This window comes from Psammomys obesus, unplaced genomic scaffold (assembly GCF_907164565.1).
Source record: "Psammomys obesus unplaced genomic scaffold, mPsaObe1.curated_primary_1811, whole genome shotgun sequence".
NCBI lineage: Eukaryota > Metazoa > Chordata > Mammalia > Rodentia > Muridae > Psammomys > Psammomys obesus.
This window is the reverse complement of record NW_026596046.1, coordinates 21594480-21615207: the sequence shown is the minus strand read 5'-3', so window position 1 is coordinate 21615207 and position 20728 is coordinate 21594480. Positions and strand designations below refer to the sequence as shown.

General features: G+C 48.7%; 2 protein-coding genes across 2 annotated transcripts; one reads left to right on the top strand and one right to left on the bottom strand.

Moving 5' to 3' along the window:
• Positions 1-1216: 1216 nt before the first annotated feature.
• Positions 1217-9734, bottom strand: Mesd (mesoderm development LRP chaperone). The gene is made up of 3 exons (XM_055623326.1): positions 9502-9734; positions 4358-4590; positions 1217-2572 (listed from the first exon to the last, which is right to left on the bottom strand). The coding sequence occupies exons 1-3, from the start codon at positions 9688-9690 to the stop codon at positions 2314-2316; spliced, it is 681 nt and encodes a 226-aa protein (XP_055479301.1). The 5' UTR covers positions 9691-9734; the 3' UTR covers positions 1217-2313.
• Positions 9735-16954: 7220 nt separating this feature from the next.
• Positions 16955-20093, top strand: Tlnrd1 (talin rod domain containing 1). Its single transcript, XM_055623325.1, has one exon. It carries the CDS (start codon positions 18275-18277, stop codon positions 19361-19363), a length of 1089 nt encoding a protein of 362 aa, XP_055479300.1. The 5' UTR covers positions 16955-18274; the 3' UTR covers positions 19364-20093.
• Positions 20094-20728: the final 635 nt, after the last annotated feature.

Here is a 20728-nt window from a genome sequence, read left to right as displayed (position 1 = left end):
CAGTAGGCCTCCCAGTTTCTTATGACTTAGAAACTTGAACCCAAGAATTTGTAGGAATGTGAGAACACTGGGCAGTTTAAGTATTGTTAATAATTAGGAAAGATAGTTAGATTTGTCTGGATTTCAAAAACTTGAGTCCCAATAAAAGGAATCTTAATGTTTCTGGTAGCAAGTAAATATGTTTAGAGAGGAAAATTTGTTCATCACAGCTGAGGATACACAGCCAGAAAGCAGAAACAGCAGGAAGTATGGACAGAGCGCTGGTTCAAGCCTGTCTGCCTGTAAACCTGGAAGACTAATGCCCTGAGCATGGAGCTGCTCTTCTGTCAGTCAGTCAGTACTATGTAAAACTCCTCAGGCATCCCAAACTCTTACACATCCCCAGGCTTCAGTCCCCACCCTAGACTCCTCAGTGGCCTCCTGGAGTCCCTGCCCCTCCCCCCCTTTTTTAAACAGGGTTTCTCTGTGTAGCCCTGGCCTCTTTGTAGAGCAGGCTGGCCTCAAACTCAGAGCGCCTGCCTCTGCCTGCTGCTACCATCACAGCCAGCCTTGGAGGCCCCTTTTCCACTACCTCTAGCCTCAGGGCCTTTGCAGAGGCTGTTTCCTCTGACTCTGTCTTTCTTTTCCCCACCCTTGCTGGAGCCTTTGACTGTCCCAACAAGGTAAAGATTCTGCCTACTCAGTCTTCTGCAGTCTTCTTCACACTGCAGGTCATTTGTCATTCCTCCCATGTCTGCACTGTCCTAGGCGCCCAGCAGTGCCAAGCACGTCACAGAGGATGCATGAATTCTGGCGAAGTGGCTGCGCACCACACAGAAAGCCATGGCAGTCCTGTGTCAACAACATGGAGGTCTCCAGAAGGACACACCTCCTGGGAGACAAGAGTATGACTAGAGACATGACAATAGCCAATCAACTGCCCCATGTGAAAACAGAAAAACCCAAGTTGGGGCTTGTTTCAGATTTGCTGAGCCCACAGATAGCACTAGGATGGATGGCCTTTCCCAGCCTCTCCTGGATTGGCAGCACCTTCAAACAGCAGGACAGCAGCAAAGCATCTTTCTAGGGTCACAATGCGTGAGGACCAAGAAAAGCCTCTTTCTGAAGAGGCTCAGCAGGCTGCATCCAGAACACCCTGAGCTAGGGAGGGAGAAGGTGTGGCTCACTCAGAGAAATATGAATGGGAACCAAAGTGAAGACAGAATGTAGACATCACTGGAAGCCTGTGAATGAACTTTATTTTTGAAAAAGCAATGATCAACAGTAACTCCACTGGGACAAAGTACTGGCAGCAGGGCAGGGCATTCTTCACACGGCGACATTCTAACAGTGACACTTTCTAGCCATGTATGTGTACATGTACTATTTTGAATTTCTTAAAATCACAACTGAGGTTTTAAAGAATGTAAGTTCTTAAAAATGGCATCCTCGTAGAATTGTTCTTTTAGATAGGCTTCAAACTATGAACAGCAAAAACCAGTTGTGAACAGTAGCACACCATCAGAGTACCACACAAACGCAAAGATTAGGCACTTTATCAAAGAAAACCACTTAGAAATACTGCAGATGAGGTCCTCTGCTATAGAACATTCTGCTGGTCCCTCTCTCTTCACCAATGTCATAGTTGTCGGGCTATGAAGAACAAGAGCCCAAAACTGAAACACCCTTTTTCCTCACACGAGGCAGAACAGCACCCCCTCTCCAACCACAGAAGACTGGCAGACAAAGGACCCCCTGAACTGATGAGGGCTGAAGCCGTCTGAATGACTGCTTAGGATTTCTGGATGGCACTCTGGCCAATCTGCATGCCCTGCATGAGTTCGCTGTCCGGATCCTGGGTGTGCAGAGCTGGCCCACACTGCTCATACAGCACATTTGTCGTCAACGGCTCAACAGTCAATGCCTTCCTCAGTCAAGCCACAGGTTCTCAAAGTTTGTCTGACCTAAGCTTGTGACACACAGACACAGCAGGCCACTGGACCACAGCAGGTGTGGTGAGGAGGGAGGGAGTGGTACTCCAGGGGTGTCAAGGACTCATTGGATGTAAGAGGTATAAACATCTATCGAGTTTCCATGTCAGGTGATGACAGAGTAGGCATGACTTGCCAGTGTCCACTACCAATCACAAAGCCTGCCTTCACATGTGAAGCCTTTCATACAGTAACTGTGATACTGATCAGAGGGTCACGAACAGAAGTCTTTCTAGAAGACATGAGAATGTAGTCCGGTATGCAGCTTCCTGCATCCACCTGTCCCATCGGCCTCTAAGGGGCTGTCTTGGTCTTTCCTGCCCGATGGGAAGCTTGCCACCAGCTAGAGGTCTTCTCTTCTGCTCCCAGCTCGATTGTCTTCCTTGGAAGCCCGAGGTTTGGGCTCTCCCTCCTTCTTCTTTTTACCCTTTTCTGGCTTTGTTTTGTTTTTCTCCTTGCTTCCTCCTCCTTTTCCAGGGTATACCTGTCCCTCTAGAGTGACATCAGCACACCTGTCTTGACTGATCAAAAAGTCCTTGATCTCCCAGGCATAGCTCCCATCCCGGAGCATGAAGATAGCACGGTCTGATCCCACAATGAACCTGGATGGAGAAGCCATCAGTTAGCAATGCAAGTAAGGTTCTAGGGCTCAGAGAAAGTTGGGGCACCTAGCCACATTTGAATTCCACATAAACACAGAACATCACACCAGTTTGCCTTGGGCCAAGTGGTGGTATGCTGAGCTCTAAACAAGCATACTGTTTGGTCAAGAGAGAAGCAGATAATGATTCTGAGGGATAAATGATGCTCCTGTGAAGAGACTAGAAAAGAAAAACTACTTAGGGAGCTGCCGAGGGCCATAGGTATGATATGCTAGGGAGGGGACAAATTCCCATTTTTATCTTTAATATTCTGAAATATTAAATGTCACTTCTATGTTTAATGATTTTTTTGTTTGTTTGCTTTCTTCATAAATGGTCTCATGAATCATGTAGCCCAGGATGACTTTTTTTTTTTTTTTGAGACAGGGTTTCTCTGTGTAGCCTTGGCTGTCTTGGACTCAATTTGTAGACAAAGCTGGCCTCAAACTCACAGTGATCCGCCTGCCTCTGCCTCCTGAGTGCTGGGATTAAAGGGTGAGCCACCATGCCCATAGAGGATGATCTTAAACTTCAGATCCTCCTGACTTCACCTCCCAAGTGCTGACATTACAGGCATATGCCATTCACTGTGCCAACCCTTTTTTTTTTATGTTCTGAAGTCTCCAATTAGTTTTGTTTGACAAAAGGCTTTTTCTGAAAAAGCTAAAAGCCACTGGCTTAGAACAGGTCCTACAAGGCTCCTCAAGGGCCCACAAAGATACCTAGCAAGCAGACCAAAATCCTAACCACCAAGGTTAGAAATAAGCAGCCCAGCTTATCCCAACTCAGCAGTGTCCAGGAAGCAAAAAGGAACAACATGGGTCTGGGTGACACATAAAAGCATGACCAGAAAGCATGATGCTTCCATTCCTGAACACACCACACCTGTTCCCTTCAGTAGCAAGGCTTCCATCAGATAGCAGTCATCACCAAGATATCTGATGAAGTTGCAGAAAGCATTATGTTGGACTGTGCACTCTTATAAACTCCTTCTGTTCTTCCTTATCACTTCCTCAATTAAGACATCTGAAGACTTGGAACTTCAGAGAACTATTGTTAAGGGGAAAAAGCAGGCTCTAAAAAAAGGAAACTCATGGCTGGTGGGTAGAGAGGTGAGCATTGAAAGGATGAATACAGAAGGGGTGAAGAGTGGTGAATATGATAAAAAATATACTGGATGAAATCTATATAAAGTAGACTGCATTTTAAGACCATACAGTCTTTAAAAACAGGCTTCTTCAGCTTAGTTATTTATTACCACCTGTTACAGCCACGTGTCAACACAGCTACCCATGACCTGTGGCTCTGTAACTCATTTATCTTTCCAAGAGGCTAAGCAATACAACTTTTTATCCTAATGAAGCAAAAGTTAGAGACAAAAATAAGCCAAACTTTTAAGATTCAATGAGATATTAAAACAAAGTTTCTGATTTTTTACCAATAACTAAGCCAGTGTTTAAATAAATGCATTTAAAAGGACAGGAGAGGTTCAAGGCTCTTGGTGAACTTCCAAAAAAGACACCCTGCTTCAACCCCAGGAAAGTCCCCATCACACATCCAGGTGAGGTGGCATGAAGCTATAATCCCAGTACTAAGGAGGCAGAGGCAAGAGGATCTTTTTGTGTGAGGAGTGAGGCCAGCCGGACTACATGGCCAGAGCTACAGAGTAAAACACTATCTTAAAAAAATCAAATGTAACCCCCCCAAATCCTAAAAACAGTGACCTAGTATAGTCTGGGTCTTTACCTCTGAACATCATAGTTGGCGTTGAAGAGGCTGCCCTGCCACAGGCTGGTGATTTCCTCTGTCTCCTTCTCGGTGGGGCTCCCTGACACAGTGACAAACATCATCAGCGTCTTCCCCTTCTTTGTCATTTTCAAGATACTCTCGGGCTTGCCTGGGTCTAGCTTTGAGAAGTCAACGGGTGCAGAGGGTCTCTTGTGCTCTGGAAGGTCTCCTTCTTCTATGTCATCATCTTTCTGCCAGGAGAGAGGGAGCATTAACTCTTTCATCAGAGACATTCTACTCGCACAGGCACTGCTCAGGATGCTCACGACCAAACTACTATACAAACAAAAAGCCTGAGGATATCCCCTTGGCACCACTCAGGGTTCCTGTGTCAGATAGGTTTCTATGATGTTTTTGCTCTCAATCTACCCAATGTGGTAGACTATAAAAACAGCCACATTCTGGTATGGTTACGGATGCTACCTAGCAATGAAAATCAAACACACATACAACAAACCTTAAATACAGGCATGATGGCTGAGGTCTATAATTCCAGTGACTCACTAGACCAAGGAGAGAGACGGAGAATTCAAGGTCAATAAGCAACTTAGCATGACCTTGCCTATAAAATAAATGTCTAGGGATTTGGCATAGCGGTAGAGTAAGGCCAGGCATGTGTAAGGCCTTGGAGCCAATCTCTAACACCACTAAGACAATTTTCTGTTTTTAAGTAACAGATGACAGGTATAGAAGTAAGACACACTATACAATCCCATTTATTTAAAGTAATAAGAACAGGTAAAACTAACGTGGGGTGACAGAAAATAGAACAAAATTGCCTCTGGGAGGATATGAGAAAGCACAGAAAAGAACCTTTTGGTGTGCTGGTCTGCAATCCCAGCAACTCACTCAGTTCTATATTCCAGTAAGGTGTAGTTACACTATTCAAAACTCATTGTGGGCTCAGTGGCAGAGTGGATTTCTAGCAGGCCCATCCTGGGTTCCATCCAGGAGCAAAACACACTCCTTGTGCTGCATACTTAAAACCCACAATTCACCACACACAAATGTTCAATCCCAGATGGCAGGCCTATTCTAGGCAGTGGCGTGACGTGTGACCTAGCAATTCTAAAAGCACCTGTGAGTTCTAGGAAGGAGCATAGGTGTAGATATGCTGAGTGACTACAGCAGATTCCTCACTTGGAGAAATATGCAAACATGGAAGCAGGAAGAATGTACCTTGTGGGAGCAGACTGGATTTACAGGCACAGATTGATTTGACAGGTAGTTAGATGAGTGAATCGATAAAAAATATTAAAATGTAGGTCCCTTGAAGAAAGGCCTAATCATTGCATGGAAACCAAAAGCAAAGCCTTCAAATATCTTTCTGTATCAGAAAGAATTGCTCAACAAATCATACAACACATCACAATGACACGGACACCAACCTAAAGCAGTTCAAGTGCCAAATCTGGAATAATACGAACATCAAAATAATAGTAAGATTTATAACTCCCCAAGTAAAGTCCATACTGACATAAAGAAATGACAGAGAAAAGAGAATGCATTATTAATGGTAGAATATTAGTAAATAGCTGAAAATAATAGAATAACTAATAAAATAATGAATAGAAAGAATGTACACAACAGCTAGGCAAATAAAAATCCCCAAAGGGGCTGGTGAGTTAGCTCAGTGAACAAAGGTGCTTGCCTTGGCACACATGATGACCTGAGTTCAATCCCCAGGACTCATCGGGTGGAAGGAAAGAACCGGCCACCCACACCTAACTTGTTCTCTGACCTTCACATGCATGCTGGGGCTTGCTTACACAAAATAAGTTAGTGTCAGTTTAAAAGCTGGGCATGGCCTCTCAGGCCTCTAATGCCAGCACTACGGTTGGAGGGGGAAAAGGCTGGAGTCTGCTGTCCACCCACCCAGCTTCGGGTTCGGTGGGAGAGGCCACCCCATGGAAATAAGGTGGAGAACAACAGAGTAGGAGATATGCCAGACAGTTGCACATCACAGCCAGGTGCGTGCAGTCTTAGCTCCACAGCTGTCTGCAGACAACAAAGCTGAACTCTTTTCTTCTTTCAGGGGCCTTGGTAAAAGCTACCATGAATAACTAGAATGTCCCATTTGAACACATTTTATCTCCACCAGCTTAAGTTCTCTACTCAGTGAATTAGATGAGCCTCAACGAATATCCACAATTATTTACATATACACTAGAACACCTAACACTGAAGTTAAATACATATTTCTTGCTTTAAATCCCTCTGGTCTCCACAAAAAAAAATGAAATCACATCTGAATTTCCTGGGCCGTTGGGCCTCAGCATTCAGTTGTAACACAGGGTCCTCCCCTCCACGCACAGAGGCAGGGCCCTCAGGAAACAGTTATGCTGTCAGGGTGGAGTCGGGGCACACATTGCAGGATTTCATCCATGCAGAAGAACCATCTCCTCTCCGAGGAGAACCAGGGCTGCTGGGAAGAGAGCTCACATCTGTACGGAGGCTGGGCAAAGTGAGGTAGGTATTCTCTGGTCTGGGTCTACAGAGACAGAAGAAGAGAGTCACACACTGCCCGATGGGTAAAGCTGAGCAGTAAATGTGGGTTTTAAGATCACATTGCTCGCTCCTGCATCATTCGTACAAGCTTTGGGCTTCATGATTAACTTCCTCATTATAGTCCACCTGCATAGTGTTCTCTGCTACGTGGAGCAGTACAGCCCCACGGTCGAAGAATAGGCTCTGAAGTCAAACGACAGAATGCCAAACTGCTGCGACCCTGGGCAAATTGCTTCTAGATGCCTCAAGGTCGGAGTTCAGGAAGCTAAGCCTCCTCATCAGCCCAGAGAGAGGATTAAAGAAGATACTATGTAGCAGACTTCAGACCCTCCCAGCTCACCAAGCCTTCACTTCCCAGAGTGGCTATCAAATTTCATCCTAACCTTGGCATTCTATCCAAAACACAGCAACAGCTCTGTTTAGGGCACATTCTGAACTTGCTCAAAAGTATAGCTAGAAAGATGGTACATGGAGAAATGCTTAATAGCTATCAGAACAACTTTTAAAGTCCATTTATACTCATTACAGCTATTAAAATTATGTTTTCATGAGGACAAACTAGAAACAGGGTTAGAGGTAAGTAAGCATGGATATCTAGTGCTATAATATCTGGATAAGACAACTTTCATCCATCAGATCCACCCATTTACTTCTAAATACAGTGCAAACCCTATGGTATTCCAGACCTCATGGCCGGGTTCCCAGCCACCTTCATACATTATTAGTTGGCTTCAGACAGAGCCTGCTTCCCTAGCCTAGATTAATTAGCTCAGACACTGATTATGAGTTGTATTCTCCCGAGTCCTCCCTGTTTTCTCTGTTAATAGTTGTGACAGCAGTTTGGGATGAACAGCAACACTTCCATTGTGCATATAAGGAAACGAAACCACAAGCACTCTGTACCAGACCAAAGTCACAAGTCTAAGTGAATTTGTCTATACTGACATAAAAAAAGAATGCATTACTAACAGTAGACTATTAACTAATAAATAGAAAAATACATACAACAAAGAGACAAAAATCCCCAAAAGGGTTGATGGGTTGGCTCAGTGAATAAAGGTGCTTGCCTTGCGCACACTTGATGACCTGAGTTCAATCCCCATGATCTACCTGGTGGGAAAAAGAACTGATCACCCACACCCAACTTGTTCTCCGACCTTCACATGCATGCTGTGGCTCACACACAGGCACAGAGAGCTCTACCAGACCAAATTTCCTGTACTAAATGCAGGGAATGCTAATCTGCTTGTCTCTGCTTTCCAGACCTGTTCCCAGGTCTCTCTTAGACTTCTCACATACTCTAGCCTGTGTAAAATGCAACCTCTTCCCTGTAGCCTTCTGATGTTCCCACATAACAACACTTTTTTTTTTTTACTCGACTCATCCTCCTTTGTTTCTGTGTACTATGGTTATTTCTTATCCACTCATTCTGACAGATGCCTTACTCATTTCTGCAACCTCCTCTTCCTCAGTGTCTGAGCACTTTCCACATGGCTAGGCTTCCCACAAGACAAGGTTCTCACTTTGGCAGATTAAAAGGCACTGTTTATTAGTACAAAAAAAAAAAAAAGAAGACAGTCTAAAACTGAGGAGAATGGGGGACTCAGTCATACATACCCACTCAAATCTACTCTAATTTTTCTTTTCTTTTGGAGGGGACAGGGTCTCACTGTGAAGCCCAAACGAGTTTTAAATCCAGCAGGTGGTATTTTAAACCTATGTCCAAAAGTCTCTATCACCTTCCAACAATACAGAGTTAGCCACAAGTTAAAACACTGGCAATGGAAACAAACTTTGAAAGTTCTCTTGCAGAAAGAGACAACCTGCCCAAAGTTACACGGTGAGTACAGCTGTGCGATTCCTGTCCATCAGCTGTACAAATCACTTTCGGAAGTTGGAGGAGAGGCTGCAAAGTGCTTTGGTCAGGAACTGCCGCCCCCTCGGCACCTTACTCACGCTCGTTGTGACTGCACACCCAGAGCATTCAAATACGAGATCAGAATAAGCCTTTCACAAAGCAAGTCCACTACTCTGTTGAATGAAAAACCAGAGTTCCATGAGAGGCCTTTAGCTCCCCCTACCAGTAAAATAAATCCGCACCCAAGCAGGAACATACACCAAAAAAGGTCGGAAACACTCTATATTTGGAAGGATCTCTATAAAAGGCCAAAAACGTTCTTCAGAGACCACCTTCTCTACCCATTCACTCCGGAACAGGAAAGGGGAGGAGTGAGGGAACGCTCTTCAGAAACGCTATCTCCCTGTTTGCCGGCTCACTGACCCCCAAGATCAATGTAGAGACCACCGGGATACAGCAGGGAAAGTAGGACTTGACTGGTGTGAGGCCAAGTCCTGAATGGAGTGGCCGAGGAGCCATGGCAATGGTGGACACTGGGCCAGAGGCCTGAACCGTGGTGGAATGAAAGGAGACACGAGCGGTCAGCGGGTACTTGAGACAAGACAACAAGGACCCTGAGCACAGGACAGGGAGAGGGACCAGGGAACAAGAGTCAGAAGGTCACGGGACCGAAGAGGTAAGGGTTAGAGAGAAGGGATCTGTATGGAGGGATGAGGAGTGTGCGGGCGACACGGACCTCCCACTGCTCCAGAAGTCGCGCCATGTCGGCATCATTGTAATCGCGGATGTCCTTCTTCTTTTTCGGTAGAGGCGGGGTGGCCTCGCCGGGCGAGCTGGCCGCAGAGGCCCCGGGAGGAGGGAGCAACAGAAGGTCCGAGGCACACAGAAACAGGAGGACCGCGCGCAGCCAGCTGGAGGCCGCCATGTCAGGCGCCCAGCGTAACGGCTACACGCACACTGGGCCTGCGCAGCAGCGCGCCTGCCCCCGCCCCGCCCCGCCCCGCCCCCGGCCTTCCGACCTCGCCCCCGGCACGTTCTGCGCAGAGCCACGCCCACCCTCGCGGACGCAGGTCCCAGTAGCTCCGCCTCCCTGGCGTCCGTAGCTCACCGCGTCCCGGCTCGACCCATTTCCTCCTCCTCCAGAAGCCACGCTCCTCCTCCCTGGCTCCGCCCCACAGCTGCCTCTCCTTGGGACTCCCAACTTTAGGCTCCTCCCCATAGATCGCCTCATCACCTGACTCCGCCCGCAACACTTCTCCTGTCCACGCCCCCAAGGTTTCGCTCCGCCCTATGGCTCCCGGACCTAACCTGGCTGGGCACCAAGCGTTCCGCCTTTGGCTCCGCCCCCTCACCAGGCTCCGCCCCACGAGCTCCTCCCCTGGGCGGGCCAAGCGGTCTGCCTTAGCCTTCAGGACTATGTTTTTTTTTTGATGTTGGGGGTTCTGTTGGAAATCAGCCTTTTTGTCTCTCATTCATTAGCCAGGTCTGAAAGTTTCCTTAGGGCTTGCAGAAACTGCCAAACAACGTCCTCGAAGTCTCAGCATTTTGGGAGATATGTAAACTGACGACCCTAACGAGGCCCTTTTCAGGGTGTGGACCTTCAACCTCGCTCCCTAGTAATTTCCCACAAGAGAACCACCAGCTAAAAAGCTAAGGGCAGCCAGGGCAGCTTTTCTCAAAGGCTGTAAATATAGGATCTATTGCTGTTCTGCTCCACAGAAGATTTTACCCACCCCATCTTCCAATATAACTGTCAACTAAACACACAAAAAAAATTAAATCATTTAATTGCTAACCATTTTTATTGTTTAAAATAGTTCTAGTTTCTTATTTCCATTTATTATGGCTCTAATCTGTAAGACAAAAATCACTAATTTTGTTTTCTATTTTTCAAGATTTTGACTACTAAACTTTTCAGAAATAAAAGGAAAATATTTGGTGTCAGGGATTCTTTAAAGATTCATAAGCTTCAAGTGGGAGATCTGATTTCTTTAAAACTTCAAATTATGTATAAGACATGAAACTTGATGTAACTGGAAAATATTCAGACAATATAGTTTAAGAACTGATGGCGTCACATAACAGATTCATTTCCAGGTTTACAGATGTGCAAGTATCTCAGGAATGGTTTTTCAATGTTTATATCAGCATATTGTATTAATCACTAAGCATACTGCAGTCCTTGAGTGCTTGTCTCTTTACTATCGTACAGTTTTTGTTGTTACTGTTCTGATTTGGGGTTTTTTTTGTTTCATTTTTTTCGAGACAGGGTTTCTTAGTGTAGCCTTGGCTGTCCTGGACTCACTTTGTAGCCGAGGCTGTCCCCAAACTCACATCTATCACTCTGCCTCGGCCTCCCTGAGGTCAGGGACTAAAGGCGTGTGTCACCACACCCGGTTGGTTTTTGTTGTTGTTTTTTTTTCCAGACAGGGTTTCCTTGGCTGACTGGAACTCACTGTGTAGACCAGACTGGCTTTGAACTCAGACATGTGCTTGATCTGAGTGCTGGGATTAGAGACAGGTGACACCACACCTGGTGTATAATAGAGTGTTCACTATTACATCAGTGTTCAGTTTTGTTTCTCTACTCACGGTCGTTATAACTACTGACCCTTTGCCCCCTTTCTCCACTGTTTGGATGGATATGATTATAGGTTTCCTATAGTACAAATATTTACAAAATGTTTAAACAGATCTTTCTTAGGAATCAGAGAAGTAGGTGGAAATTGAGTGAATTAGGGTGTCCTGGGGCATCCAGCCTTCTTTCTCATATGACCCCAACACACCTGTCTATAGAGTTTACACCCTCAAGGTCATCGAAAGTTCCAGGATGGCTATTGGTGCTCCAGCCTTCAGATGGCATTCCAATCAAAGGAAATGGGAAAGAAGCCTTTCAAATGGGATCAACGGCTCTTGAGCGTCCTATTTGGGAAATGTGTAGGGCACTTTTGTTCTCATTGGCTGGAGCCTCCTCTCCCAGAGAGGCTAGGAAGTTATCATTTAACTGTATTTGCTACCTTGCTACCATCCCAAGTAAAATTAGGCTTGTTAGGAAGGGAAAAACATAAACTAGAGGTTAAGAAAGCAGCAGATTAGTGACGTGTGCCTTATTGTCCTTCACTCTGAAGTCAAACGCAGTGTGTGTTTATTCCCACTGTAATAGTGGCCAGTTTTTCCCATAGTCATGCATGGAAATGTAAAAAAACACAAGACATTCTCTGTTGACACTGTGCAGAAACAACTCAGAAGGAAAAAAAGGAAGGGATTTTTTTTTTTTCTTTTCTTTTCTGAAATCATAGGGGAAATGTCATGAGCCTTCTCCCAGGGGCACATTGCTCCACCCAGTGGCTTGGAGCTCTGTCCTGGCACAGTCATGCTAAAAAACATGCACAGCTGTGGCAGATCATGTGCTCTGCAGGGCGGGGTCACCCTGGTCATTCATTCTGCCAACTGCCAAGGTAAGGGTTTTTTTTGTTTTGTTTTGTTTTAAAAAAATGCTAGTTTTCTTGGCCCTTGATATCTAGTTACAGAGAATAAAAGGTTTTCTTTTTCTTTCTTTAAGTGTTGTACCGCAATTGTTGAAACAAGTTAGAAATTCCAGAGCTACTGACTATCATCTGAGAAGAAACACGTCTGGCTCCTACTTCATCGATGTGAAAACATCTGGAGCAACTACATTTTCAACACTTTGAAACTTCAGAAAGGGTATTTTGGTGCTTTGGAACTTGCTTTAGTTCAACCCTGAAGTACCTTATTTACCAATGGTTTACTATTAGGCAGGTGAGATACAGACAGGAAGGTAATGTCCTTGGTATTGTATAGGAGGCTCTGCAATAGCAGAGGAGGTAAGTCATCTACAGGTAATTCTACAAATCCCAGGAGGTCAGGGGCTAAAGAGATCATACCATGGTTAAGCGTCTGTACTTTCTTTCCCAGCCCCCTCGTCTCTGTGTGTGAGTGTGAGAGAGATTCGTGTGAAGGCCAGAGGTTAATATCTACAGTACTCCCTTCATCGATTCCTACCTAATACATTGAAGTAAGGTCTTTTCTTTAAACCTGGAGCATGCCATTTCTGTTAGTCTGTTTTTACAGATTCCCTTTTTGTCTCCTTGAGGGCTGGCCCACCTAGCTTTTATGTAGGTCCCAGGAATCCGAACTTTGGTCCTCATGCTTGCTCAGCAAGTGCTTCACCCACTGAGCCATCTCCCCAACGCCAGCCCCTGCATTTGTCATGGTTTTGGAATCAACTGTGGTTAAATAGCTGGTATAGCCACGGGACAAAAATCTGGACCCAGGAACACAGGACATGTTCTTCCCTGATGTCTTTCTTCTACAACAGCACCAGCGAGGCTTACAGCATAGTAACACTAGAAGCCACATAGAAAACAGGCTGCAAAGTCTGGAGCCAGGAGAACTCACATGGCCCTGGAATCCAAACCAGGTCTGAGGCAGAGCAATATAGAGTTGGAGGAGGGGCCAGAGGTGTGTTCATGGCTAAATGAAGGGCCAGGCTCTATGTTAAATACCCATCTCCAAGTGCACATTGGGTTTAATGAGAGTATGAGCCTGGGTTCATGCTGCTCTACATACTCCAAAGCAAAGTGGGTAGAGCAAAACCTTCTAGCCCTACATGAAGCCTTATATGAATAACATACAAAACATGAGAAACTGGATGACATAGTCACCAGTGAGGCTCTGGACCTGGTGGGTAGGTCACTGGTGCCAAACACTAACCCTTTAACCATCAAATTGTGGAAAGGCCTGACAAATGGATGCCATCAACACCGGCTGATGACTATGCAAGGCATCAGATACTGGGGAGAGTAGATACCAGCTCTATTCTTCACAGGTTGACAGAGTTGTGGAGGGAGGTAAAACAGCAGTCCCAAACAGCATGGCAATGGTCTCACCCAGGTTCTGTAGACAATAGAAATGAAGGGCAAACATGCCCAAGTATGTCTAAAGAGCCAGGACTCTGTGTAAGGCAGCAATAGCCCTACTTAACCTACCAATGACGTGTTATCCTTGCCAGGAATGGTTAGTGTTAGCTGTCTGTGCTGGCTAAATCCTGGGATTCATCTTTTCTCTCACTGCCTAGTAGACAAGGCTATAAAATTATTGGCCTACGCAAGCAACTTCACCAATATAGGATACCCTGGAAAACACTTGGAGGAAATCACCACTCTCCTAGATACTGGAAGCTGAATGCTAAGACATTCCTGCCAATGCCATCACTGGGCCTGTGCTCAGCTTCCTTGCCCACAGGAGAAGCAACAGGGATGATGAGAGCCTGAAGGCCAAAGTCTTGCCCAGGACAGGATCGTGATGTGCCAGAGGGCTAGAGAATACACCAAATAGAAAGGGTGGCCTATTCCATGGTGATTCTGCACCCTAGCTACTAAGGGTCTTTTCTGCAGGAACTGTGATGAAAAAAAGGGATAAGACCACACTCTTCAGCTGTAAACTGTTCTTCTTCAGGAGAGATGTTATTTGTTGTTGATGTTTTTAGGCCAGGTCTCACCTAGCCCAGGTTTGCATTAAACTCTCTACATAGCTGCAGATGATCTTGAATTCTTGATCCTCTTGCCTCTACCCCCCTAGGGCCAGTGTGTGCCACCATGCCTGGCCGAGAGCAATACTCCAAGGAAGAGAATGAACCGAGATGTCTGCAGATGTGTAAGAAAGATGACCCGAGATCGCTACTCACATGTGAGCACAAATGTAAAGCCAAGAAACACAGCATAAAGAGAAGATGTGGCCAAGACTGCTCTTTACCAACCACTGGGTGGCACTGTATACCACAGACAGCTTGGTTGCTGGTCCACAGATTCTGCAGTATACCACGAAACTCGGGTATAAATATCCAAAGTACGTACAGGTGAATATTATTTCCCCTAAAAAGGAAATTTGACATATTATAGCACTGACGAACCTTAATGAAATCAGACAGGCACAAAAGAAAAGAGTACTTCAAATAATCGAGTTCGTGGACAAAGTTGGTGACGGCCACGACTAGGAGAGAATGAAAATGTGCTACTTCATGGGTAGAATGTCAGGGAAGATGAAACATTTCTGAAGCTGGATGGTGGCTGGGCACAGTCCCCCGCAGTTACAGCAAGTCAAGAAAGAGCGGGGCATTTTAGATTTGGTTTCCACTGCTTTGGCCAGCAAGTCACCTGTGCTTCCTTAGCACTGGTCAGAACGCACACGAGTCTGCCCAACTTGACCAAAAAACTTAGTGCGCAGTGCCCAATACCATGTCCGTTTTGTTCTGCGCTTTCACTGTACAGACAGTAACTGGGAGTACTTCCTAGACTAATCTTCATGGGCAGAGGCCGCCCAGCAACATCTATTACGCAAGCTCGGTGTCTTGAACAGGGGCTGGCACATGATTGGTGCTCAGTGTTTGAGCGATGAGAAAACAATGGCAGGAGGCAAATAAATAAATAAATAAATGGCAGGTGAAGGTAGAACCTGGAAAGATTACTTTAGGAAGAGTGGTACTATCTGAAAAATGAAGCCTTGGTGGCAAGCACCTTTGCTTGCCAAGCCACCTTGCTGGCCATTCCCTTAAGATTTTAAAACAAAGGAAACTATGCCTTAGTACTAACTGCTATTCCTGGGTTACCATGGAAAGAGTCTGATCTTCTTTTCCCATGCAGAAAAAAATATGGCGTAGTCCTACAGAATCACTCGTTAGAGAGCCATGGGTTTTACTGGCTGCAGTTTGCAAAAAAAAAAAAAAAAAAAAAAAAAGTTGGTTCACCTAGAATCTAGAGGATCTACAAAGACATTTTTTAGTTATGAGTAGGGTGACTATCCATCCAGGTTTTTATCTGTTGTCTCTCCTTAACTTATATTAATAACTTGTCTCATAGTTCACTCTATAAACTACTCGGGTTTGGACAATAAATCTGAAGGTCATCCAACTTATAAATAACATTTATAACCGTCTGAGAAATGATGACGTGGAGGTCCTAGGAAGGGAAAGAAGAACAAACATTTCCATTGGCTGAGCACACCCAGCTGTCCTTGTGCTGGGCACTAGCAGTAGGCTTCGGGACCGGGACGGTAGAAAGCGCATTGCTGGGAGGACGCCCAGGTGTTCCACAAGTTTCCTGCAGACAAAGCCTGCGCAATGAAAGGGGGGGGGGGGGTGGCCGTGGCCGGGGGGGGGGGGGACCACCTCTTCTAGCCATCTGTTGTGGTCAGGAGTTTAGTAAGTCATTTCGTCCTCCTGGCCACAAAGCCCAATGGCACAAGTCTGCAATCCCAACTACTTGAGAAACTGAAGGAGGAGGGTCAGAAGTTCAAAGCCAGCCTCCGCAATTTAATCAGACCCTGTTTCCAAAATTAATAAGTAAACGTCCAGCTGGGCTTGGTGGCGTGTGCCTTTAATCCCAGCACTCAGAGGGCAGAGGCATGTGGATCACTGTGAGATCCAGGCCAGCCTGGTCTTCAAAGTCCAAAACCGCCAGGGCTACACAGAAAAACCCTATCTCAAAAAAACAACAAAAAAGGTCAACTTAAATAAAAAGTACAGTAGTTCAAGGTCTTAGGTTTAATCCCTAGTCATAGGGCGGGAAGCCATCCGGGCCACCCGTTTCCCAGCCTGTAACCCTGAGATAACAGTGTTTACCTCCAGAGACAGGCTCATTACTTAACAATGGCTGCTATTATTCCATTATATAGATGGAGCCGGGGAAAGGGCAGACTGCTGAGCAAGACGCACACTAATTCTAGCAAGCTGGAACCGAGGCACCAGACACTACCTGACTTAGAGAGAGAACTTGGCCAAGGTCACACAACTCCTGGCCGGCTGGGATAAGACCAACCCCAGGAAGGGTCTACCTCTTAGCCCCACTAGCTGCGGGGACTCGTGCTGACCAGCGCTCCTTTTCTTTCACTGCTTCAGGGAAACCCACCCCTAGGAGAGGGTCGAAAACAACAAAGGGCGGGAGAGGGCTTGAGAAAGTCACCAAATCTCAAGAGATTATTAGAATGGGGGCGAGGGGAGAAAGGAACCAAACAAACGGGATAGTGAGCGACCTCCTTCCCAAGCGAACAAAACAGTTCACCTTTTACACTTGCTCCCTCGTCGGGGAGGAAGCACCGAGTCCCGGGGCAGGCTGAGAGCTTACGTAAGGCCACTCGAGTCTGCGCCCCGGTGTCCCCAGGGTGTGCGCAGCGCCTGGGCGCGGAGCGAGGGCGGGCCTCCCCCACCACACACGCTCCCCAGCCTCTCCGGATGCAGGGACCACCGGCCCCAGGGCCAAAGCGTCGGGGCTGGGCGCGGCGTCCTCCCACGGCCCCCAGCTTCCCGGGGGAGGAGCAGCGCATCGCGCAAGCATCCGGGATCGGCGGAGGGGGCGGGAGGAAGGGCGAGAGGAGGAAGCGGGATTTAAACGAAAGGCGGTGACGCCACACAAAAGATTCCTATAGGCTCCGGGGAGGTTACGGCCGAGGTGGCGGCGGCGAGCCGGGGGCGAGGTGGACGCGAGGAGGCGAAAGCCGCAGCCGGGCGCGGGCAGGCGGGTGTCCCTGGCCTGCGGTCCCCGCCCTTCCTTTCAGTTGCTCGGAGGTCGCTCGGAAGTTGCTGGTTGACAAACATGGCAGGAGTCGGGGCCCTGGTCGGCCGCCGCGTTGCCGCGCGCACCTTCTGAACCAGCCACCCTGGGGCGTCGGATGCGCGGGGCCGGCGGGCTCTGCTGGGAGACGGTGATGGAGTCGCCACGACAGCCGGTGGCCGGGCGCAGGCCATTCAGGCGGGGAGGGCGTGCCGCCTCGGCGCCCGGCCGCGCACTCTGAACCGCCAGGCGGGAAGGCGCGGCCGCCCAGCACCCTGCGTTGCAGCCTCCCGCCCGACTGACTCCGCGCGTCCGCCACAGAGCCAGCCACGCCCTCGGCCCTGCGGCCGCCCAGCGCCCCGAGAGCCGGGGCAGGAGATGCGGCCGCGCGCCCCTGGGCGTCAGCTCCGGCCGCCGTCGCCGGCCAGTACCGCCCGGAGGGGTCGCCGCGCCTGAAGCCCACGTGCGCTGCTGAACCGGGTCGCCGCAGCGCAGCGGCTGACAGCAAAGCCTGCCGGGGCCGCCGCCCGCGCTCCTCCAGGAGCAGAGGATTTTGATTTCAAAGGAAGGAAGGAAGGAAGGACAACTCCCAGCCTCCCCGTCCCGCCCTCTCCGCTCCGGCGGCCCGGCCGGCCATGCCCAGGAAGGCGGCGACAGCCCGGCAGCGGGGACTTTTCTGGTAGGCTCGTGGTGAGGGGCGCGGACTAGGAGTCTGCCGTGCCCCGACTCACGGTTCCCGCGAGCGCGCGCGCACAGCGCCCCGAAGAGCTTGCCGCGGGCTTGGGCGCGACGCCCGGCCCCCGGCCGCCGCCACCCCGCTCTCTGTGCCCGCCGCGGTGGGTGGCATGATGGTGCGCGGAAGGCAGCGTGGCCCTGGCCAGCTGAGTCGCGGCGGCGGTGGTAGCGGGCTCCCCAGCGGCATGCCAGTGCCCCCTGGGCGCGATGGCTAGCGGCAACGCCGGGAAGCCCACTGGCGAGGCGGCTTCTCCGGCTCCTGGGAGCGCCGTCGGCGGGGCCAGCTCGCAGCCGCGGAAGAGGCTGGTGTCTATCTGTGATCACTGCAAGGGCAAGATGCAGCTGGTGGCCGACCTGCTGCTGCTGTCGAGCGAGGCGCGGCCGGTGCTCTTCGAAGGTCCCGCCTCCCCTGGCGCTGGAGCCGAGTCCTTCGAGCAGTGTCGGGACACCATCATCGCGCGCACCAAGGGGCTATCCATCCTCACCCACGACGTGCAGAGCCAGCTCAACATGGGCCGCTTTGGAGAGGCGGGGGACAGTCTTGTAGAACTGGGGGACTTGGTGGTGTCGCTGACCGAGTGCTCTGCCCATGCGGCCTACCTGGCAGCAGTTGCCACTCCGGGCGCTCAACCTGCCCAGCCAGGCCTTGTGGACCGCTACCGTGTGACACGCTGCCGCCACGAGGTGGAGCAGGGCTGTGCTGTGCTGCGAGCCACCCCGCTGGCCGAAATGACCCCTCAGCTGCTGCTGGAGGTGTCGCAGGGCCTGTCTCGAAACCTCAAGTTCCTGACGGACGCGTGCGCCCTGGCCAGTGACAAGTCACGGGACCGTTTCTCGCGCGAGCAGTTCAAGCTGGGCGTCAAGTGCATGAGCACCAGTGCGTCGGCGCTGTTGGCGTGCGTTCGAGAGGTGAAGGCGGCACCTAGCGAGCTGGCCCGCAGCCGCTGCGCACTCTTCAGCGGGCCCTTGGTGCAGGCCGTGAGTGCTTTGGTGGGCTTTGCCACCGAGCCTCAGTTCCTGGGTCGAGCAGCGGCTGTGAGCGCCGAGGGCAAGGCGGTGCAGACCGCCATCCTGGGGGGCGCCATGAGCGTGGTGTCAGCCTGCGTGCTCTTGACCCAGTGCCTCAGGGATCTGGCGCAGCACCCGGATGGGGGCGCCAAGATGTCGGACCACAGGGAGAGGCTGAGGAACTCGGCCTGTGCCGTGTCTGAAGGCTGCACCCTGCTATCTCAGGCTCTAAGGGAAAGGTCTTCACCCAGGACTTTACCGCCAGTGAATTCCAATTCTGTGAATTAGCACCTCCCCGCCCTCATACCTGTTTTCCACCCCAGGCTAAAGAAAGACACTTACTCCTCTCCTTTCCATTTATACCAAAGAAATCATAGGTGACCCCTCTCCCCGTGTTAAATGCTCAAAAGCAATTTTCCAGAAGGCAGGGCCAAGCACACAACACGTACACACAGGGCCCAGGTGTCTACCAGCCCACTCTAGGGACTCAGATACAGAAGATGGGGGTCTGCTGGCCGCAGCGTTACCCATCCACACTCCAGCCCCTCAACTCGATTACTAATTGGGCAGGAAAGAGGTCATAGGTTCATTTCTTCTTTTTAATTAAAAGAAAGGTTACCTCAGTTTTCACTCCTTAGACATGGATGTAGCTTCCTTTTTGTATGTCGTTATTTTTTTGTTGTTGTTGTTGTTGAATTTAGAGTATACATGGTGTGAAAAGAGTATGACTTTGCCCTGTGATTTGCAAGTGGGGGGAAAGCTACTGTGAGCGTGTGTTTTATTTTTTAATTTACACTATAGAGTGATTCCCCCCCCCCCCCCGCCCCAATGTCAAGTTTTTACCCTGCATGTACTGGAGTATTTATTTCATCTATTAAATTGTTATGTTTCTCAGATGGCTTCTTGCAGTTACTGTACTTTCACTAACTGTGCATGCTGCCTGTCGTCTGTGGGAAGGAGCTGTGGGGAAAAAGTGACTCCCCAGCGCCCAACCTTGTCCAGTTTTCCCTCAAGAATTACTCTTCCGAACACCTTGGAAAGACAAATGTATGTGATCTTTTTTTAAGGGCAGCGGTGTGTGATTGGATTCTGCAGTGCTTGGGGGTGGGATGTTAGTGGGGGTTTTGTCTTCCCTCTAGCTTTTCTGGAAAGTAATTTAGCTCTCTTTGTCCTCCACTCATCGCACTAGCATAATGAGCCATGGTTCAGGCTTACTGAAGTCTGATTTGTATTCGGCCTGTCATTTTCAGATTAAAGCACTTCCTAATACTGTGTGGGATGCAGCCTTGCCAGCTCACGGGATTTCTGCATGAGACTTAACAGCACTGTGTATCACTTGAGTTCATTTCGCATCTTTGGGGAGGCTAGGCCCTACTCAGAAATCTCCGTCTTTACGGAAGAAGGCTAGAAGGTTCTAGGCAGTTTGGTAGAGGAGGATGTCTCCTGTAGAGTGTTAAGAACTTTCTAGAGCATAATTGCCAGCAGAGGGCTTGTTTTTGTGACCTTGATTCAAGTGGTTGGTGGTGTATGGAGAGAATATTTTGTTGATTGAAAATTATGTCAAGGCGGTTTGGCTTTTCTGTAGCTATGTAAAGGAATTTGGGATGGGCTTTATAAGGGAGTGTGCAGTTTGCTGAAGACACTGATGGATAG

Bases quoted from the DNA above. Each gene is read 5' to 3' on its own strand.
- Mesd (XM_055623326.1), bottom strand. From the start codon at position 9,690: ATGGCGGCCTCCAGCTGGCTGCGCGCGGTCCTCCTGTTTCTGTGTGCC. The intron at 4,591-9,501 runs GTCCGTGTCGCC...CTCTCCTGGCAG, and splicing joins GACTTCTGGAGCAGTGGGAG to AAAGATGATGACATAGAAGA. The intron at 2,573-4,357 runs GTAAAGACCCAG...TTCTCCATCCAG, and splicing joins GCCAACTATGATGTTCAGAG to GTTCATTGTGGGATCAGACC.
- Tlnrd1 (XM_055623325.1), top strand. From the start codon at position 18,275: ATGGCTAGCGGCAACGCCGGGAAGCCCACTGGCGAGGCGGCTTCTCCG.